Consider the following 22,317-nt stretch of genomic DNA (forward strand, 5'->3'; position numbering starts at 1 on the left):
TCTTTACGGATTCTTACTCTGCAACGAAATTTATGGTCAACAAATAAGGGTCTATTAGTAATTCCATCGGTTAAACTGGCTTACTTGACTAAAGTTAGAGAGAGAGCAGTGTCTCCAGCTGGCCCTGGATTATGGAACTCCCTTCCTATTGAACTGAGATTACAATCGAATTATCAGACATAAAAAACCCAAAACTTAAAGACATGGTTATTTATAAAGGCCTTTGGAGAGGATACCAACTGAGAGCTTCACATTTTATCAAAGGTTGAGTGAGTTACTGACATTCTGAAAGGCTAAAGTTTTATTTGATGCTTGCTGATTTTTATTCTTCATATTTTATTTTATTGTTCTTTGTATATGATTTTAATTTTTATTGGTTGTATCTGCTTTTTAAATATTTTTATGTTGTACAGTTTTGGGTTTATTTTATATTGAAATTTTGAACTGGTATGATTGGTGATAACAGACTATCAATATACAAAATAAATATACCTTGTGACATTTTTTCATTGACTGTTTCCTAGATTAACAGGCCTTGTTTGAAGCAGTTGATTTAACAAATGACTTCCTAGAGAGGGCTGGTAACTCACTACCCTAATATCCAAACTGAAAAGATTTTTGATCTGAGCAACAGGTATCAGATAGCAGACTAGAACAATGGGAATACTGCAAAGGATGCCCCATTTGCAGGGTCAGCGGGACCACTAGGCAGCCGCCTAGGGCACAGGAAGTGGGTGAAGTGCTGTAGCCAGATGTAAGGGGGCCTTTTTGAAATAGAATGAGGCTGGAGAGGCGGGCGGGATGACAGATGTGGATGAGATCGCATAGGGAAATCGAGCACTACAGGTGTGCGATTTTGCAGGGAGTGTTAAGCAAGAGATCACCACCTAGCGCAGCTGGATACCCCCTTCCACCGGCCCTGCCCATTTGCTATCATGAGACCCAAACAGGATATTCATCCAGTCATAGTAGCAGACAACACATGAATCCACATCCTTTTAATATTTTTTTTCTCATATGAACACTGCAAAGCAGAAGCAAAACTCAAAAAAGCCTTTAAGCAGTGGTATCCTTTTAAAGAAGTATTTAAGAAACAAGATACTAGGGCTTGATGGACCCTTGGTCTGACCCAGTATGATAGTTGTGATTCACTTTGGTTAGGGTTATCTAGAGGGAAATCACATATGGAGGATAAACTCTAGGACTGAATAGAAGTTTAGAAGGCATGGTCAGTATTTACAGACTAGGCATGATAACAGTTTAATCAGGTTACTTGCTAAAAAAAACCAAATTGTTAATTTACAGTAGTTTATCTATTCTTTTTTTTTGTACACTTTACATTAATCATAGCAATGGCTCCTCCAAATCCAGAATAAATCTCACACGTGGAGTAGTACACAGACAACTTTTTAGCAGTCAGCATAGCATTTTTTGGAATTTAAAAAAAAAAAAAAGACAAAAGACCCCAAAAAACAGTAACAGAAGTGAGAAATCCCAGTCTTAGTATACACGCATGATACTTTGGCTGTGCAGGTCTGACAAAGGAAATATTGCAGAGCTCTGATTGTCCTTTGTATTTTTGTTAAACTGAATACTATACCATGTAAACATCTGCAAAGCCAAAATACAGTGAGGAAGCCTGAAAATCAGGCAAGCTATTTTTCCTCCTCTCAGCACCTGCAGGTTCAGAATAATGATCCTTCAGCAATATGTTTTGGTCCTCACATTTCCTTAACTGCTCCTTGTTGGATGCATGCACCTGTGAGAGTTTTCCCTGCTGATCCGAGTCCTTCAGAAATCTTTCTGCAAGTCTAAAATAAAAAAAGATGTATACATAATTCAAACATATACTTGCTAAGACATTATTTTGTAAAAAACTGATGTTATGGCTTTTTGTTAAAGCCTTTGAAGGGAGAGGCTAGCTGATGATTATCACTCTGGCATGGTTTTACGGGGGTTTGGAAGGGGGTCGGGGTTAAGGTTTCTCTGTATTTATTGTTAGATTGTAATTGCTTTTAACTGCATGTAGCTCTTTTGGTGGTTATGTGCTTTGTAACTCGCTCAGGACAGAGGTTGAGGTGAATCAAACCCTTTCTTACTACCTGACCGCTGTATTTAATTTCTCTCCTGTTAACAATATATCTCAATAATTGTTCTGTGTAAACGTTACTGTTTATTGTAAACAGATATGATGTGCAAACGGTTATCGGTATATAAAAGCCATTAAATAATAAATAAACTAAATAAATGCATGAATATATGGGCTTGGAATGGAGAAATTACTTACCTGATAATTTTGTTTTCCTTCGTGTAGACAGATGGACTCAGGACCAATGGGTTATGCTCCCCTGCCAACAGATGGAATCAGGTTTCAAAGCGGACGTCACCCTACATACACCCCTGCAGTGAACTTAGCCCTTCAATATTCGCTTCAAAAAACCACTGTAGACATACTATAGAAAAAACTTGATTAAAAATGGATAATCGTAACTACTCAAATGATCTGTAAGATTACAGATGCCCTGATCTAGGAACTGGATGGTGGCTTACTCGTAATCTCTTGGAATCGATATTCACTCCACAGGCGAATCCTTGACACCGTTCTTGGGCAGCCATGGGTGGGATGCTGAGTCTGTCTACACTAAGGAAAACAAAATTATCAGGTAAGTACTTTCTCCATTTCCTAGCATGTAGTCAGATGGACTCAGGACCAATGGCATGCACAAAAGCTACCCCCGATCGGGTGGGAGGCTGCCCATGGTCCGGTTCACACCACCCTTGCAAAGATTGTGTCCTCATGGGCCTGAATGTCCAGGCAATAGAGCCTAGAGAAGATGTGCAAGGAGGACCAAGTTGCCACTCAGCAGATGTTGACGGGAGGCAGCAGTCTAGCTTCCACCCATGAGACTGCCAGAGCTCTAGTGGAATGAGCTTTAACCTGAAGGGGTAATGGCTTTCCTGCCTCCACATAGGATCCAGAGACCACCTCCTTAATCCAGCGAGCTATGGTAGCCCGTGAAGCTGGTTTGCCCTGCTTCCTTCCACCGTGAAGGTCAAACAGGCAGTCTGTCTTTCGGACCGGTTCTGAAACTTCCAGACACCGCACCAAAAGCCTACTGACATTCAAATGGCGGAGGAGGCAGTATTCTTCCATGTCCTTTTGCTTATCTATGGATGGTAACAAAAAAGAAAATTATTACTTACCTGCTAATTTTCGTTCCTGTAGTACCATGGATCAGTCCAGACAGTGGGTTATGTCCCCAATCCAGCAGATGAAGTCAGCACAAGCTTTGAGGGGGTGTATCCATATATCCTACTACCCCCTCTGCAGGAGTTCAGTATCGAGTATATCAAAGCCAGAGTAGAAACCCCCGAAGGATCAAGTTTGTGGAAACAGATAATGAAAACAACTGCAAACATCCTACCAACTTGTAGGGAGCTGTGAAAAACAGCGAAAAGAAACGACTGTGAAGACACAGAACACTGCGAGCAAGAAGTAGCGCAGAGCTGAGCAGGATCAAGAACCCAAACGCGGTGGGCGTCTGGACTGATCCATGGTACTAAGGAACGAAAATTAGCAGGTAAGTAATAATTTTCTTTTCCCTGTACGTACCTGGATCAGTCCAGACAGTGGGATGTACCCAAGCTCCCTAAATCGGGTGGGGTCCTGCGAGGCCTGCTCGGAGAACCTGCTCGCCAAAATGTCCAGAGACCGAAGAGGCGAGGTGCAGACGATAGTGCCTCGAGAACGTGTGTAACGATTTCCAGGTGGCTGCCCTGCAAATTTCCTGCGAGGATACCGAGCGAACCTCCGCCCAGGAAGCCGCCTGAGAACGTGTAGAAAGCGCTACGATTCCGGGTGGGGGAGTCCGACCCGCCCCAATGTAGGAAGCAGCAATGCCGGCCTTCAGCCATCTGGCAATGGTAGTCTTCGAGGCCTGAGACCCCTTCTTAGGACCGGCCCAGAGTACGAAGAGATGGTCAGAGGTCCGGAACTCATTTATAGCCTCCAGATAGTGGCGCAGAGTGCGCTTGACATTCAAGAGACGGAGAGACTTCGGCTCTGAGGAAGAGAAGGACGGCAACTCCACCGTCTGGTTCACATGGAATGCAGAAACCACCTTCGGAAGGAAGGAGGGAACGGTGCGAAGCGAAACTCCAGAGTCGGAGAAACGGAGATAGGGCTCTCTACATGACAGAGCCTGCAGCTCCGAGATGCGTCGAGCGGAACAGATGGCCACAAGAAATACAGTCTTGAGAGTGAGATCCTTTATCGTTGCGCTGCGCAGCGGCTCGAACGGTGGTCCCGACAGGGAGCGAAGCACAAGGTTAAGACTCCAGGAGGGACAAGGGTCCCGTAACGGAGGACGCATATGCTTGACACCCTTGAGAAAACGAGCAATGTCAGAATGCTGTAGAAGAGAGCCCCCATCGCTCAACAGCGAACCAAGTGCGGCCACCTGAACCCGTAGTGAATTATAGGCGAGCCCTTTTTCCACCCCCGCCTGTAGAAACTGAAGGATCTGAGGTACAGAAGCCTTAGCGGTTCTCGTGGCCTGGCTGGTACACCACAGCTCGAACACAGGCCGCCGACGTCGATGTCTTTCGTGCCCGCAATAGCGTGGATACTACCGCCTCCGGGTAGCCCCGACGCCGGAGGCGGCGCCTCTCAAAAGCCAGGCCGCAAGACAGAAGAGTTCTGCCTGCTCGAAAAATACCGGGCCCTGATGTAGGAGCTGGGGGAGGTGCCCCAGCCTGATTGGCCCGTCGATCACCAGCTGTAGCAGGTCCGCAAACCAGGGTCGCCTGGGCCATTCGGGGGCGACGAAAACCACGGTCCCCTGATGGCTTTCTATTCTGCGGAGCATCCTGCCCACCAGGGGCCATGGTGGAAAGGCGTAGAGCAGAAGATGTGGCGGCCACGGGAGGACCAGGGCATCCACTCCCTCCGCGCCGCGCTCTCTCCGGCGACTGAAGAAGCGTGGAGCCTTGGCGTTGAGAGCGGACGCCATCAGATCCAAGTGGGGGGCCCCCCATCGATGGACGAGAAGTTGCATCGCTTTGTCGGAGAGAGACCACTCTCCGGGGTCCAGCAGTTGACGACTGAGGAAGTCCGCCTGGACGTTGTCCACACCGGCGATGTGCGAGGCCGCTAGCCGGACGAGATGACGCTCCGCCCATTGCATCAGCAGCGCCGCCTCGAGCGCGACCTGCGGGCTGCGCGTGCCTCCTTGTCGGTTGATGTAGGCCACGGTGGTAGCGTTGTCCGATAGGATTCTGACTTCCCGGTTCCGAAGAAGCGGGAGGAAATGTCGCAGAGCTACCCGGACCGCTCTGGTTTCCAGACGGTTGATTGACCACTTCGCCTCCACCGTGGACCACGTCCCCTGCGTGGCGCTTCGATCGCAGACTGCACCCCAGCCTGCTAGACTGGCATTGGTGGTCACCACCACCCAATTTGGCAGATCGAGGGACACGCCACGGGCCAGGTTCGGCGGATCCAACCACCAGCCCAGAATGTCCCTGGCATTCTGCGGGAGCGGGAGAATCATCTGGTAGTCCTGCGATACTGGTTTCTAACGGCAGAGGAGCGCCCACTGTAAGGTCCTGAGGTGCGCGAAAGCCCAAGGTACAAGGTCGATGGTGGACCCCATCACTCCCAGGAGTTGCAGGTAGTCCCAGGAGGTGGGCTCTGGTAACGCAGAGAACCGTCGTGTGTGATCCCGCAAGGATTGAGCTTTGTCCTGGTGCAGAAAAACTTTGCCCAGTAGGGTGTCGAAGGTCGCCCCCAAAAAAAACCCAAGCGTTGCGAGGGCATGAGGGAGCTCTTGGAGAAGTTCACTACCCATCCCAGGGAATGTAGAAACCGTACTACTCGAGTCACCGCTGAGCGTCCATGATCGAATGACTTCGCCCGGGGGGAGCCAATCGTCCAGATAAGGATGAACCAGGATGCCCTCCTTCCAGAGAGCTGCCGCCACGACTACCATGATCTTGGTGAAGGTGCGCAGCGCCGTCGCCAATCCGAACGGGAGAGCCGTGAACTGAAAATGCTGGTCCAGAATTTTGAAACGAAGGAAACGGTGGTGGTCCGGGCTGATGGGGATGTGCAGGTAGGCCTCCGTTAAGTCCAGGGAGGCAAGGAACTCCCCCCGATGCACCGCCGCAATCACTGACCGGAGCGTTTCCATGCGGAACCGAACGACTCGAAGGGATTTGTTGACTTCCTTGAGGTCTAGGATAGGCCGGAAGGAACCGTCCTTCTTTGGTACGACGAAATAGATGGAATAGTGGCCCGAGCCCACCTCTCCGAAGGGCACGGGCGCAATAGCGCCTATCTCCTGGAGTCTGTCCAGAGTCAGCTGCACCGCTCCTCTCGAGGTCCGAGCCACAGGGGGAAAAGATGAACCTTCCCTGCGGGGGGCGGACAAATTCCAATGCGTAGCCGTGTTTTATGGTATCCAGGACCCACTGGTCCGAGGTGATCCGTGCCCACTCCGTGTAGAAATACGTTAGTCGGTCCCCAATCCTGGGGACAGGGGAGTGGGCGAGACTGGCATCATTGTGAAGACTTGGTATAGGGGTTCCCGGTTCCGGGAGTAGTGCGTGCGGGCAGACGCCCGCGAAAGGAGCGCGACAAGGGCTGAGACCTGGGGGCGGATGACCGGGAGCCCGCCTGTCTGTATCCCCTGTAGCGCCGTTGCGCTCTGGCTCTGGTCCGAGAAGAAGAAAATGCTCTGGATGGTCGAAACCTATCCTCCGGCAGCCGATGAACAGCGTTCTCCCCCAGGGACTTGATGATCTGGTCCAAATCCTCCCCGAAGAGGAACTTGCCCCTGAAGGGAAGAGAGCCCAGACTCGACTTAGAGGACGTATCAGCCGCCCAATTGCGTAGCCACAGTAGTCGTCGTGCTGCCACTACCGAAACCATGGATCTTGCGAGGACCCGAAAAAGGTCGTACGAGGCGTCCGCCCCATACGCCACTGCGGCTTCTAGCCGATCTGCCTGGGCAGCCTCATCGGACGGCAGGTTCTGAGACGTGAGGAGTTGTTGCACCCAAAGGAGACTAGCCCGCTGGGCAAGCGAACTGCACATCACCGCCCGCATACCCAGAGCGGAGACCTCGAAAACCCGCTTAAGGAAAACTTCCAACTTACGATCCTGTGTGTCCCGCAACGCCGCACCTCCCGTCACTGGGATAGTCGTCCTCTTCGTGACCGCCGACACTGCGGAGTCCACCTTTGGGACCTTGATGAGGTCCAGAAAATCTTCGGGGAGCGGGGTACAGCTTTTCCATAGCCCGGCTGCTCTTCAGGGAGGCCTCCGGGGTGTCCCATTCCCTGGTGAGAAGTTGTAAAAACGAGTCATGAATGGGAAAAGCCCGAGCCCTCGGCCGGAGTGCCGCCAGGACAGGATCTCCCTTCCTTGAAGAAGTGACGACAGCGGGAGCTACTGGGGCAGGCGGGTCTGGTGGCGGGTCCAAATCTAATTCTTGGATGATCTGCGGGATGAGGTCGTCCAGCTCTTCCCTCTGGAAGAGGCGTAGGGTACGCGGATCATCCCCCTCCTGCGTGCCGTCCCCTTGTCCCCCGTCCGGGAGGTCAAGTCCATGTCCCGCTGGGTCTGGCACCGCCCCCACTGCCGCGGGCGTGGATCGGACCCAGGTAGGAAGGCGGGAGGCCCCCACTCCCGGAGGGTCGGGGGGGGCCGGCGTCGAGGGCGACATCCGAGGGATCTTAGGAGGGGGGGGTCCCACAGGTGCTTCCAGCCCCTGCAGATAAGCTGTATGCATGAGCAGGGTAAACTCCGGAGAGAACCCCGGCCTGCTCGGGTGCGCTTCGGGGGCGACGTGGTTCCTGCTCCCTGGCTCTGGGTGCTTGGTTCCTGCACCAAAATCGGGGGAACACCCCCGCTGGTAGAGTCCTCCAGGGATCTGTTCTCCCTCGTGGCCTCCAGGGATCCGTTCCCCCTCGTGGCCTGCGCCTCAGGGCGCTCAGAATGGCCGCCGTTCCCGCCAAAAATGGCGGAGTGGCCGGCCCGCGCCGCCCGGGCAAAACAGAGAAATCAGTCAGGGACTGTGAGGTACCTTCCCCCCCGGGAAGGCATCGTGCACAGATGCCCTCCCGGGAAATCCGGGACCCCGGGTCTCCGCAGGCCGCACAGCGGGACGACCGCGGCATCGGGATCGCTGTAGGAGAAAAGAAAAAGCCACGGGGGGGGGGGCCACGCGCACAAAAGCGCTGTTGCGGGGGGGCCCGGTCGGCCCGCACTGCCCGCTGTCCGAAAATAGAGGAGGGTGCCGCGGGGGGGCCTTCCCGGCCACACGACCCGCCCCAGACATCTTTCCCTAAATGGCTCAGCAGCCATGAGGAGCTGTAAAATGGCCGCGGGTGAGGGAGTAAAGAGCGAAGAGGCCAGGTCCACCGGCTTTCGCGGGCACCGGGGGCTGAGCTGTGAAGGAAAAAACTACAAAGGAAAAACAAACTTACCCCTGGCTGCAACGAGAAATAAACAGCAAGGCCGCAGAGAAGAGACAAGGAAGATAAGCCACTCCCCAGAAGTTGAAAGAACTCTGCCTTTTTTTTTTTTTTTTTTAACTTAATACAAACTTGATACAAACTTGATCCACAGAAAAAGACAACAACAAGCCATAATCAAGCAAGAAAGTGAAGAAAAAGGAAAAGGAGGGGAAGCCTGATTCCCCTACTCGCATCTGCTGGAGTCAGAAGATACTGAACTCCTGCAGAGGGGGTAGTAGGATATATGGATACACCCCCTCAAAGCTTGTGCTGACTCCATCTGCTGGATTGGGGACATAACCCACTGTCTGGACTGATCCAGGTACGTACAGGGAATGGACTGATTCAAATGAAGGTCTAAGTCTAACTTGGGCAAGAAGGATGGAAAGGGATGAAGCTGTAATGCTCCTGGAGTCATCCAGAGGAACGGTTTCCAACATGACAAGGCCTGTAGTTCAGAGATGCGATATGTCGAGCATATAGCCACCAGGAACACAGTTTTCAGGGTTAATAAACGCAAGGAAAGACTGTGCAGTGGTCGAAAGGAGGGCCCTACCAAAAACTCCAATACTAGATTAAGATTCCACAAAGGAACCGGCCACTGTAGGGGTGGCTGGAGGTGCTTCACCCCTTTCAGAAAACAGGCCACGTCAGGATGAGCTGACAGGCAGGTTCCGTGCACCTTGCCCCTGAAACAGCAGAGAGCTGCTACCTGGACCTTCAAGGCATTAAGGGTCAAACCTTTAATCAAGCTACCCTGCAAAAATTGTAGAATTAGTGGAATTTTGACCACCCAAGGGGAAACGCCGCCTTCCTTGCACCTGGCCTCAAATACTCTCTAGACCCTCACAAACACTAGGAATGTACAGAACTTCCACAAGTGGAGAAATGTGGCAATTACTTCCGCCGAATATCCTCGCTTCATCAGGTGAGTCCTCTCAAGGGCCAGAAGACCGTAAGACAGAATTGAGTCGGATCCTCTTGAAGGACCAGTCCCTGCTACAGCAGGTCTCTGTGCGGTGGGAGGCATAGGGGAGTCTCCACATGTCCGCATACCACGAATGCCTGGGCCAATCTGGAGCTACTAGGAGGACTAATCCCCTGTGGTGCTCGATTTGGAGAATGACCCTGCACAACAGGGGCCACAGAGAGAAGGTGTATAGCTACTCCTTTTCTGGCAAGGTATGAATGAGGGTGTCAATCCCCCAAGGACCATTGATCCCTTCTGCGACTAAAGAATCGGGGAACCTTTGCCTTGTGAGATGCGGCCAGCAGGTCGATGGACGGGAGACCCTAGCGATCTACTACCAGCTGAAAGGTTTTGGCCAACAATGCCCACTCTCCTGTATCCAAGACTCTCCCTGCTTAGAAAGTCTGCTTTGATGTTGTCTTTTCCTGTGATGTAGGAGGCTGAGATCATCTGTAGATGTATTTCCATCTATTCCATAAGGAGATTTATTTCCTGTGACACTTGCTGGCTTTTGGTTCCACCCTAGCGGTTGATGTAGGCTACCGTCGTTACATTGTCTGACATTACACGGACTGACACTAGAGTATGTGGCTGAACTGTAGACACGTCAATCTGACTGTCCGGGCTTCCAGGCGGTTTATGTTCCAGAGGGCCTCTTCCTTATCCAACGTGAGCTCCCCAGTCCCGGAGGCTCACGTCTGTCATGAGAACCAGCCAGTTCGGAGGGACACAGGTACACCCCTTCCCAGATGAGCTTTCTGCAGCCACCACTGGAGCTGAGAGCATACTTCAATCGGTAAGTGGAGGCGAATTGAATAGTCTTGAGACTGTGGGTTCCAATGAGACAGCAGGGACTCTTGAAGTGGCCGCATGTGTGCCCTTGCCCATGGCACTACTTCCAGGGTTGCCGCCAGAGAACTTAAAGACAGCTCCTCTGCGTATCAATCGGCGCACCTTTGGGGGTATCAAACTCATCGACCGGCGCACTTGGGACATCAACTTCCTTATCCATGTAGTCAGAAGGAAGACCTTGCCCTGCTTGGTGTTGAATCGGATTCCCAGATATTCCATGAACAAACCTGCTTTTGTCCAGGTTTACAACCCAACCAAGATCCTGAAGCAAGGAGGTCACCCGGAGACCCTCTTCCATGGACTTTGCCCAGACCAACCAGTCGTCCAAGTACAGGTGCACCAGGTTTCCCTCTTTTCTCAATGCTGCCGCTACGACTACAATAATCTTGGAAAATGTTCTGGGGGCAGTGGCCAGGCCAAAGGGCAGTGCCCGAAACTGGGAATGGTGACCCAATATTGCAAAGAGTAGGAAACTATGTTCTTGATGGATTGGAATATATAGGTAGGCCTCAGAAAGGTCCAGGAAGGTTAAGAACTCTTCTGATTGTATGGCTATTATCACGAAGCATAGGGTTTCCATACAGAAATGAATCACTCGCAGATGTTGGCTGATGCTCGATGACCAGGATGAGGTGAAAAGAACCTTCCTTCCTTGGGTATGATGAAATAGATGGAAAAATGCCCCGTATTTTCCTGGGGCGTAGGTACTGGGATTATAGCCCTCATCCTGAGGAGCCTTAACAGGGTAGTCTCTACTGCCTGCTTCTTGTGCTGGGAGTGGCAAGGAGATATCATGAGTATGTCCCAAGAAGTGATGCGAAATTCCAGTGCATATCCTTCTTGTATGGCCTCCAGTACCCATTTGTACGAAGTGATCTCGACCATTTGTGGATAGAAGAGGGACAGTTGACCCCCTATTTCCTCGTTCCGAGGATGGATCGACAAAATTTAATTAGGGGGTTCGGGATGAACCTGAACCCAAGCCTGCCCCCTCTCTTGGGCTGTTGGCTCCAAAAAGACTGAGACCCTCCAAAGAATTGAGACCTCTGAAATGTCGTGTTTCTGTAGGGGCGAAAGCACTGGGAGCCCTTGGATCGTTGGGGGCATTGTAACTGCTTTCTGTTATCTTCTGTTAGCTAGGGAACTAGAGATTTGCCCCATTACTGTCCAGCTTTTCCAATTTGCTTCCGAAGAGAAGTGATCCTTTAAAGGGCTTCTTTGAGATTTGCCTTGGATGTTGCATCTGCTGACAAGATTCCACAGCCATAGCCGTCTTCTTGCTGCCTTCATGGAGGCCACTCCTCTGGCCGAGGTATGGACTAAGTCTGAGCCTGCGCCAGCTAAAAAGGCGGTGGCAGAATTCACCCATGTCATCCACCTCCCAAGAGAGGAGCAGGCATGAACAAGCTACCAGGACACAAAAAGAAGCAGTCTGCATGGCCATTGCTATTGCGTCAAAGGCCTGTTTAAGGATGGACTCCATCCGCCTATCAGGTGCATCTCTTAAGGCCTCTCATCCCTCCACTGGGATAGTTGTTCACTTAGATATGGCACAGACCAGAGCATTCACTTTAGGGAAACACAAACGTTCTCTCACTCCGGATCCAGTGGTTATAGAGCTTCTAACACTTTCACCTTTAAAACTTACTTCTGGGGCATCTCATTAAAGGTCAATCAACTCCTGGATGGCTTCCAGTACTGGAAAGTAGCAAGAGGCTTTCTGTAGTGAAATCAGAATGGGATTCTTCTTTGGTTCTGTCAGAGTACGCCCCCAGGAAATCTCAGCATCTTCAGGGTCTGGCAAACAAGGGCTGGCAATTAATCTCCATGGAAAAACCGTAACATGGTCAGATACTGTTCTAAACTAGGGGGAATTTCCCTATCATCCAAGGAATCTGTATCCTCCTCTTCGTCTGTGCCATCCGGGTCCCTGCCAGGGACACCCTTTGTGAGGTGAAGCATGTCCTGAGGTCTGCCGATAGGACTGGAAGAGGGAGCGCTTACCTGCTGAGGTTCCATCTGGACAGGGGCAAGTGAGGTAGCAGACTGCACCTGTACGAAGGCCTTGAAAGATTTCCATCCAAGAGAAGGCAGTCGGATCCATGCCTAGCCCACTGGTTTAGGTGCCACCGAATTTTCCTCTCCCATGTATGACCCAGTTCCAGGGTTATTCAGGTCTGGAGTATTTCCAGTTAAGGCTGTGGCAGGCCCACCCTCTGAATGGGAGGAGCCGGGCTTAGCAGAGTCCTGTGAGGCCAACTCTCCCTGGGCTTCCTCAAAGTGCTGACATAAGCAAGAATCCAGGTCAGACTGTATAGCCCTAATATGACAAGCAGTGCAGAGAGAAAGGCGTTTATGTTTCTTTGCTGCCAGAGCCACTGTTAACGGTTACTGCGTGTTCAGTCGGCTAGCACTTAATGTTTTATGCGCACAGATTTCAGGCATCTATGCAGGCCGCAGCAAGGCACACACACAGCCCGTGCGCTCGGCTTTACTTGTAATCTGAACCTAATAAGTTGTGCATGTACGTACGTGCACGATGTTATGTGCACCGCGCATGCGCAGAGCAGACATACACTGCACGTACTGACACTCTATGGTGGGCAATACAGCATGCACAAAGACGCATGCAAGATGGTGCCTCTGCGGCTTACCATGCAGTGTGCTGACCAATCCTAAAGCGGGGCCTAGCCAACTGGGAGGCCACTCAACCCGCTCGGAAGCCCAGTTCCCCTTGCTCCAGTGGGATTGGGAGCGATGTAGGTTCGGCAAACAGAGCAAGAAGACTGGAGGAAGTCTTACCAAAACATCTCTGAATTGGGAGGATTTTTTTTTTTTAAACTTACCTGGGATCAGCACTTAACAGCTGAGTACAGGGACGGTCTCCAGCTGCAGGGGGAGAGGGCTGTGGCCGTCACCGCCGCACTCAGCTTCCTGCACCCGCTGCCTTTCAGTTGCTTCAGCAGCAAAGTCCACGCCAGGAACCGGCTACTGGACCAAGGCACACCTCTGAGGAATCTCAGAAATCACCTCAGGAATTCTCAACTGGGGGAGGGACCTTTAGGTATCACCGCAGCAGAGAGGGGATCAATCTTTTCTCCAATTTAAAAGGGTTAGGGTACAGTGACGCCCATAGGGAAAGCACGTCTACTATCTGCTGGAGATGGAGAAATACTGAAGGGCTGAGGTCACTGCAGAGGTGTATGCAGGGTGACGTCACCTTTGAAACCTGACTGTCTCCATCTGCTGGCAGGGGAGCATAACCCATTGGGTCCTGAGTCCATCTGGCTATACGTTAGGAAATATTTGTAAACCAATCAGATTACTTGTAAAATGGTTGAGGTGAACTATTAAACGAACGTAATACATGCATGAATATATGGGCCTCTAAGGGAACCCAAAGCGGACACCTGAATATGAAGCAAATTGTAGGACAACCCCTTGGACAAACCTTGTAAAGGATAAAATCTGGGGCACGTCCACGAAAAGTAGATCTAGGCAGTGCTGTAGACACCATGAATCAAAAATCATCCAGATTCTGGCATACTCCAACGAGGCTGAGGGTCTCCACGCCTGCAGGAGGGTAGAAATCACCTACTCTGAATAGTTCTTCAGACTTAAGAACTGCCTCTCAAAAGCTAAGCTGTGAGACAAAAGTGATCCTCCTGAACCGAAAATATGGGTCCCTGCCGCAGCAAGCGAGGCAATTTGAGGGGTCCCTCGACCACAAGATACACCAGATCTGCGAACCAAGGGCGAAGTGGCCACTCTGGCGCCACCAGCATCACTGACCCTGGATGAGACTCTATGCACCGAAGAACATGACAGATGAGAGGTCATGGGGGAAACATGTACAGCAGGATCCCCGGCCAAAGGCACACCAAGGCATCTAAGACCACCTCACTGGGCTCTCTTCTGCGACTGATAAATCGTGACATCTTCGTGTTGGCGTGCGTTGCCATGAAATCCAGCTGAGGCTCACCCCATCTGGCACAGATGTGATTCCAAGCTTCCAGGGATAGTTCCCATTCCCCTGCGTCCAACTGCTGTTGGCTGAGGAAATCCGTTGGCACATTGTCCACAACAGCAACGTGAGACGCTGCTATCCCTTCCAGATAGAGCTCTGCCCAGGCAAACTGACAAGTTTCCAGAGCCACTGCTTGGCTCTTTGTCCCCCCTTGGCGGTTGATGTATGAGACTATTGTCGCATTGTCTGAAAAAAACTCGGACCATTCTGCCTTCGATCCAGGAGATAAATACTGCCAAATAATGTCCTTTTCGTTTCTCCAAGGCAGAAACTGGGACAATTGCCCCCAGATCCAACAGCCGGTCCCAGAGTCTGGTGGACCGCTCGCTGCTTGTCTGCGTATCCACATGAGGATGGAAAAAAATCTCTGGTTGGGAGGGCGAGCAAAATCTAAAGCGTAGTCGTGTTTTATCACAGAGAGTACCCACTGGTCTGTCGTGATTGTGGTCCATTCCTCGTAAAAGAGAAACAATCTGCCCCCTATCTTCGGTACGGAGGGATGAACTGGCTGGACATCATTGTGCCGCCTTACCACCGGGAGCCGACGGGGCGGAAGGTCTACCAAAACGTCTTCCTCGAAAGGACTGGGACGGCTGCCTACCTGCCCCCCCCCCCCCCCGAAAGGAGAATGAAGGGGTACTAGGACGAGGAGTACGAGTTTTTCGCGTTCCCCGAAACCTGGACCTGGACGAGAAGGACCCCCTGGAACGCGACCTGTCCTCCGGGAGTCAGTACCCTTTATTCTCGCCCAGCAACTGGATCATGTCTTCCAATTCCTTTCCAAACAGAAGCTTGCCCTTAAATGGTAAAGACCCCAGCCGAGATTTGGAGGCTCCATCTGCGGACCATTTCCGCAACCACAATAGCCGTCTGGCCGAGATGGCCGAAACTATGAAACGAGCTGAAGTTCTCAGGAGATCATACAGTGCGTCCGCACTATAAGCCACGACCGCTTCGAGGCAACCAGCTTGTCTGGCTTCTTCCTCCGAGAGGTCTTCGTTGGCGAGCAGTTGTTGAACCCAACGTAGTCTGGCCCGTAACACAAAGTTACTACAAACTGCCACTCGGGCCCCCAGAGCGGAGATTTCGAAGATCTTCTTCAGCTGGATCTCTAACTTTCGATCCTGAAGGTCCTTCAGAGCCGTGGCCCCCGTGACCGGAATAGTCGTCCTCTTTGTTACCGCTGAAACCGCGGCATCCACCTTCGGCACCCGAAGGACTTCCAGTGCGTCCTCAGGCAAAGGATAAAGCTTATCCATAGCCTTTGTGACCTTCAGGCCCAAGTCCGGGATATCCCACTCTCGAAAGAGAAGGTCCATAGCAGAAAAGTGAAAAGGAAATGTTGTAGGAGGGCCACTCAGATCCAACAACACTGGATCCATTAAGCCAAGACGAGACTCCTTGGGAGGCGTAGCGATCCCTAACTCCCCCAAAATGGCGGGAATAAGAGGACCCAGTTAGTCCCTTCGGAAAAGGCAGATCATCCTCAGGTCATCGCCCTCCGATACCTGGCTCTGCCTTGTCATGCCCTGAGCCGGTGTGCCATCTCCCTCTACCCCCCCTCAGGGGCAGGGAAGGCTCCTCCTGATCCTCATGATCCATAGAGTCGAAGGGGGACTCCGTGTCCTCCCTGGGGCAATAGCCCGCAATGGGTGCTTTGACTTGGGAAGCCCCTCCTTGCCCCCCGACCGTGGACGAGACTTGTCCGCTGAATGTGGGCCTTCGGGCCCCCCCCCCCCCCGACTGCGGCGAGTGCCTCTTATAGGCTTTGCGGGCCTTAAAAGCCCTATGCATTGCCAGAATAAAATCAGAGGAAAAGGAGGAAAAGGAATCCTCCGAATCCGTTCCTGTGTCTTCTCCCTTCCCTCCCCCTGCTACCCCCGTTGGCGAAACAGGCCTCTGCAGGGAGAGGGAGGGCGGGGAATTCCTGGCCCCCGCCGCGACTGGCGCCGCGAAGGGAGCTGAAGCCAAGATGGTGGGTTTTCCCGCGTTTATCGGCAGAGGTTTGGGGAGAGCAGAGGAACGCTGCCCGACCGCTACCGCTATCTTCCGCTGCCGCATTACCACCCCCCGAGCTGATCCAGACGTTCCCTCGCCTCCAGGAATGCAGGCTGAGCACAGCCCGTCCCGTGAGAGGCGCGTGCTCCCCGAGCCGCAGACAGATCCACGTGGCATGCTCGGCTCAAATCAGCGCAAACCAGGTAAAAATAAACAATCGGTAGGGAGGGGGGAAAGTAGAATCTGCCGACGACCGCCGCCGCACTAAGGCCCGAGAGCCGCTGCCCGACGCTGAACAACATTTTTTTTGTTTTTTTTACTACCTTAGACGCTGTCCCTCGTCGGGTCCTGAAGCGGTCCGGCTGGGGTGAGTGAGCCGGGCTCCCCGGCATCACCCCGGCTGGGCTGTGAAGGAAAGCAGGGTCCTCGACCCTTAGCACCAGCAGCCTACTAGACCAGGGGGGATGGTCCCCTCAGGACTTGACAACCCCCTGGGAGGCACAGACCGCTCCTAGAAACTTCTTCCTCCTTTACCTATTTTTTTTTTTTAAACTTAATTAAAAAGAAGGAAACACAAACACTAACTACAACCCATATTTCCTCTTTTTTTTTTTTAAATCAATTCAGACTGTGGGCCATGCACCCGGACCATCTGCTGGAGACAGAGTAATACTGACAGGATGTGGGTGGCCTGTCAAATCTTGCTCTGTCTCCATATGCTGGTGCGGAGGCAAAACCCAGGAATCTGGACTGATCCGGTACGTACAGGGAACTTCTGCATTAGGACTGCCACTATCTGCGGGCCTGTCCCCCTCAGGGATCCTGCGCTGAGGGGACAAACTCTGAGGAAGGTCCTCCTCCCCCAGTGCTGCCTGCGCTGCCGTACACACCGGCCCTAAGGGAGGCAAAATGGCGCCTGCAGCCGGAGCCACCGACCTCGAGGGACCTACAATGGCGACCGTTCCCGCGCTGCCTGGGAACGGACCAGGGATCGCGGCCGGCAGTTCCCCAAAGGCGCCCGTAATGGTCTGGACCAGAGGACAACCCCCCCTTCGGGGTCGCAGAGGCACCCTTGCCCCTGGAAACACAAGCGGCGCGTAGGCTGTCCCGCGACAGACGCACTCGCGCCGTACCGCAGGCCCGACATGCGGCCCAACGCAGCATGGGAGAACAAAACTACCCCATGCCCCCCGAAAATGCAGCAAAACGGCACCAAACCCCAGGAGTCTGGACTGATCTGGGTACGTACAGGAAACATTTTTTTACCCAAGCTCAGCCCTTCCTGGCTGAGAGAACAATCAGGTCTGCGGCTGCGGAGGAGAGGGCACAAGCTTTCACTGCTGAGTACTCCCTCATCTTTTTTTTTTTTTTTTTTTTTAAGTCTATGCTTAGTTAGGATTCCAGATCTGAAGTGCTCCTCAGGTGTATCCTCAGGAATTCAAGCTCTGCATTTGATTCTTCTCCTAATTTTTTTTTTTTTTTAAGCAAGCTCCATCAGGGAGATGCATGTCCACCATCTGCTGAAGACTGAGAATACGGGCAGGCTGACAACGGGTCAGGGCTATAAGTCAGTGACATCAGTGAGTCAGCTTTACTCAGGCTCCATCTGCTGGTGGGAGTGCATAACCCCATTGGTGTGGATTGGCCTGCCTGAGTGCAGAGGAATACAGTCCTACTTTTGACCAGTAAGCAATGTAGACTCAAACAGAATGGCATGGTCAAACCATTTCTTACCCAACAGCCTTGCTGCTGTATCTGGAAACACTGAATGTCCTTCTTTGGTAAGCCTTCATACATTTCATTGCAATCTAATCTATACCCATCACCAGAGAATGATCTGGTCTCCTTAGCACCCAAGAACAGTCAGATGCCTGATCATGTGAAGGTCTGAAAACATATGCCACACCACTGCCCTGATTTGCTACTGTTGCCTTAGGCTGAAGAACCACATCCAACACCTGGGGAAATACCTCAAGAACCCACCCTTGCCTTTTCAACTGTAGCATGTCCATCTTTTCTGGGTTTAACTTCAACTTATTCTTCTTTAGCCAAGACTGTGGGTGAAGGCTTCAGGGGATATAGATTATTTTATTACCTTGAATGCAAGAACTTCCAGGTCAAGCAATGGGAATGAAAACCAGCATGGTTTTGATAGGGATTTCTGCCTCTTCGCTGACCAATCAACTGTTCATGGAGATCCCATGAGATGATATTCCAGTGACTGAGGCCTCTGAAACCTTATTTTGATCTTAGATTCAGCTGTCCAGTACTTATGTTAAAATAATATGGAACAAGAATCCAACATGTATGAATGGGCTTCTCAGCATAGTTGTGTGTTCAAAAGAAGCAAAGGAATTCTTTGAGAATAAACACACTCTCAGGGATGGTCATTCAGACCAGGAGCACTGCAGTTCCTGGTAGTACCTTTAAAGATCATCCAACCAATGGGGCTTTGACACCCCTGCCAGTCACTGCAGAAGGGGATATAAAACCCTACCTCCCTTTCTGGATACACCACTCACCGCTTTGGCTAAGGAGTTCTCCCCTGCGCGACTGCTCCATCTTGTCCAGGAATTGCTCAAAGACCTTCACATATGGTGCCAGGCTAGTTCTCTTGTAATCTGAAACAAAAAAATAGGGCAACAGCTGCACACATCTGGTGTACATGTTAAAGGTCTCAAGCAAAAAGAGCAAGCCTAGACCTTAAACTATAATGACAAAATAAAACAGAGGTGGCTAATATGATTTAAATGGACACTTATCAAAGCACCATATGTAATTTATTTATTTATTTGTAGAGTTTTATATACAGTTATTCGGTAGAGCCATCATAACAGTTTACAAAATATGCAATTATCAGACAAAATATGCAATTAGCAAACAATCAAATGGAGTTAACATGGTAGTTGGCAACAGTAGAGTATTGTGAACAGTAAACATTTTTTCTTAGTAGTTGAATAACAGAATAGTGAGGAGAACATTTTCAATGAACTTAATGAATCAAGTGAGAGAGCAGGGAGGGGTGAAAAAGGAGGGTACATCAGGAGAGTATGAAGAGGAGGATTATGCTTGAGAGTTCTGTTGAGGGCTGGGATGATCAGGTGTCAGATAGCTAGAATAGAGGTTGCGGAATAAAAATGTTTTTAGGTCTTTTTTAAATGTTTTCAGGATGTGCTGGGTCCTCAGTTCTTTGGGTAGGGTGTTCCAAATTTTGGGGGAGGCAATGGAAAATGCTCTCTCTCGTGTAGTTGAAAGATGAGCATCTCTTAAGGTGGGGATGTTTAAGAATCCTGCGTTGTTAAAACATGAACAGTGAAGGTATCAAAACTGTGGGACTCAGCACATAAAATGGACTTTTAAGCACAAAAAATCTCAATCGTCTTGACCTCACTGAAAAATTTAATTTTTTTGTCAAGCTAATCAAGAAGTGCAAAAAGTCTCAAACTATCAATTGTGAAAATAAATAGGAAAATGGAGAAATTACTTACCTGATAATTTCGTTTTCCTTAGTGTAGACAGATGGACTCAGGACCAATGGGTATTGTGCTCACTTGATAACAGATGTGAGACGGAGTCAGATTTCAAAGCCGACGTCAGCCTACATATACCCGTGTAACATGCTTAGCTCTTCAGTATTCTCCTCGAAAAGCCAGTGTGGATATATGTTGCTTGATACTTGATTACACTTGATTAACTTTGAACAGGTTCAACTGATCATGCATACATAAATAAACTTTTTGCACTGGAGACTGCTGGTGCGCTGAAACAATAAATGCCGACACGTAGGTAACCGTGGGTGTCTTAACAGAGGTAGGTCAAGGCTTACCCGTACAGTTTCGAAATTGATATCTGAGGTTCTCTATTTCTGGAGCAGCCGTGGGCGGGATGCTGAGTCCATCTGTCTACACTAAGGAAAATGAAATTATCAGGTAACTAATTTCTCCATTTCCTAGCGTGTAGCCAGATGGACTCAGGATCACTAGGATGTACTAAAACTACTCCGCTACCGGGTGGGAGGCTGCCCGTGGCCCGCTTAGTACTGCCCTTGTGAAGGCTGGACATCCAGGCGGTAGAAACTGGAGGTGTGTAGGGAGGACCATGTTGCCGCTCGACAAATCTTGGCTGGCAAAAGCAGTCTGGCTTCAGCCCAGGAGACTGCCTGGGCCCTTGAAGAATGCGCCTTGACCTGTAGAGGTTGTGGTTTTCCCGCCTCTATGTAGGCAGCATTAATGACTTCTTTGATCCAGCGGGCTATGGTCGCCTGTGATGCCGCTTCCCCTTGTTTCTTCCCGCTGTGAAGAATGAACAGGTGATCAGTTTTGCGCAAGGATTCCGATCTCTTGAGGTATTGGACTAGGATTCTGCCGACATTCAGGTGGCGAAGGAGGCGTGAGTCTTCCGAATCTCTGTGTTCATCTGGTGATGGTAAGGATATGGTCTGGTTCATATGGAACTGGGAAACCACTTTCGGAAGGAAGGAAGGATGGTACTGTACGCAGCTGTATGGTGCTTGGGGTGAACCCGAGGAATGGTTCTCGACAGGATAAAGCTTGAAGTTCGGAGATACACCGAGCTGAGCATATTGCGATCAAGAATGCAGTCTTTAAGGTCAAGAGGCTAGTGGCAGACCACTTGTTGGTCTGAAGGACTCCTCTGCTAGGAAGTCTAGTACTAGATTGAGGTTCCATAGAGGCACCGGCCACTTTAGAGGTGGCGGAGTTGTTTAACTCCTGTCAGAAAGAGAGACACATCAGGATGAGTTGATAGTCTGATGCTGTCCGCTTCGGACCTGAAACAGGCCAGTGCAGCGACTTTAACCTTGAGGGAGTTGAGAGACAACCCCCTTCTGCATGCCATCCTGTAGGAATTCTAGGATCATGGTAATCTTGGCTGTCCTCAGAAGGAGGGTACGATCTTCACACCAGGCTTCAAATACTCTCCAGATCCGTATATAAGACAGAGATATGGAGAACTTGCGTGCTCGGAGCAGGGCGTCAATCACGGTTTTTGAGTAGCCGCGCTTCTTTAGGTTAGTCCTCTCAAGGGCCATACTGTAAGAGAGAATCGAGCCGGTGGGAGATCGGTCCCTGCTGAAGAAGTTCCCTGTATGGCGGTAGACGCAGAGGATTCCCCGCCATTAATCTTCGCATGTCCACGTACCATGGTCTTCTTGGCCATTCCGGAGCCTCTAGTAGGACTAGTCCCCTGTGGTGCTCTATCTTGTGAATGACCCTGCCCAGTAGCAGCTAGGGCGGGAAGGCATACAGGTGGTCTTCCTCTGGCCAGCTCTGGATGAGAGCGTCAATTCCTTGAGACTGTGGTTCTCGTCTGCGGCTGAAGAATCTGGGGACCTGGGCATTGTGATGAGTTGCTAGGAGGTCCATGGCTGGGAGACCCCATCGATTCACTATTATCTGGAAGGCTGTGTCCACCAGCGACCATTCCCCTGGGTCTAGGCTCTCTCTGCTGAGGTAATCCGCTGAGATGTTGTCTTTTCCCGTGATGTGGGAGGCCGAGATCCCTTGCAGGTTTGTTTCTGCCCACTCCATGACAGGGTCTATTTCCAGAGACACCTGCTGGCTCCTGGTTCCTCCCTGGTGGTTGATGTAGGCCACGGTTGTGGCGTTGTCCGACATGACTGACAGACTCGCCTTGGAGTCTGTGGCTGAATCGCAGGCAGGTTAGTCTGACCGCTCGAGCTTCCAGGCGGTTTATGTTCCATTCCGCCTCTTCTTTGTTCCATTGTCCCTGTGCTGTTAGTTCCTGACAGTGGGCTCCCCACCCTTGCAGACTCGTATCTGTGGTGAGCAAGATCCACTTCGGTGCGGAGAGGTTTACGTCTCTGCTTAGGTGTTCTTCTTGTAGCCACCATTGAAGCTGATGCCAAACCTCTGTCGGTAGCTGGAGGCGAATTGAGTAGTTCTGGGACACTGGATTCCATCGTGACAAT

At 51.0% G+C, this 22,317-nt stretch overlaps 1 protein-coding gene across 2 annotated transcripts in view; it reads right to left on the minus strand.

Annotated features, from left to right (window-relative positions):
- Nucleotides 1-983: 983 nt before the first annotated feature.
- Nucleotides 984-22,317, minus strand: part of PRIM1 (DNA primase subunit 1) — a 92,745-nt gene continuing 71,411 nt past the window's right edge. For both annotated transcript variants that reach the window (XM_029594847.1, XM_029594848.1), the window contains 2 exons: nucleotides 18,890-18,988; nucleotides 984-1,811 (listed from right to left, as the gene is read on the minus strand). In XM_029594847.1, coding sequence (XP_029450707.1) covers nucleotides 1,792-1,811; nucleotides 18,890-18,988 — 119 coding nt within the window. In that variant the 3' untranslated portion in view covers nucleotides 984-1,791. The remainder of the gene's footprint in view (nucleotides 1,812-18,889; nucleotides 18,989-22,317) is intronic.

The sequence above is a fragment of the Rhinatrema bivittatum genome, chromosome 3 (assembly GCF_901001135.1).
Source record: "Rhinatrema bivittatum chromosome 3, aRhiBiv1.1, whole genome shotgun sequence".
NCBI lineage: Eukaryota > Metazoa > Chordata > Amphibia > Gymnophiona > Rhinatrematidae > Rhinatrema > Rhinatrema bivittatum.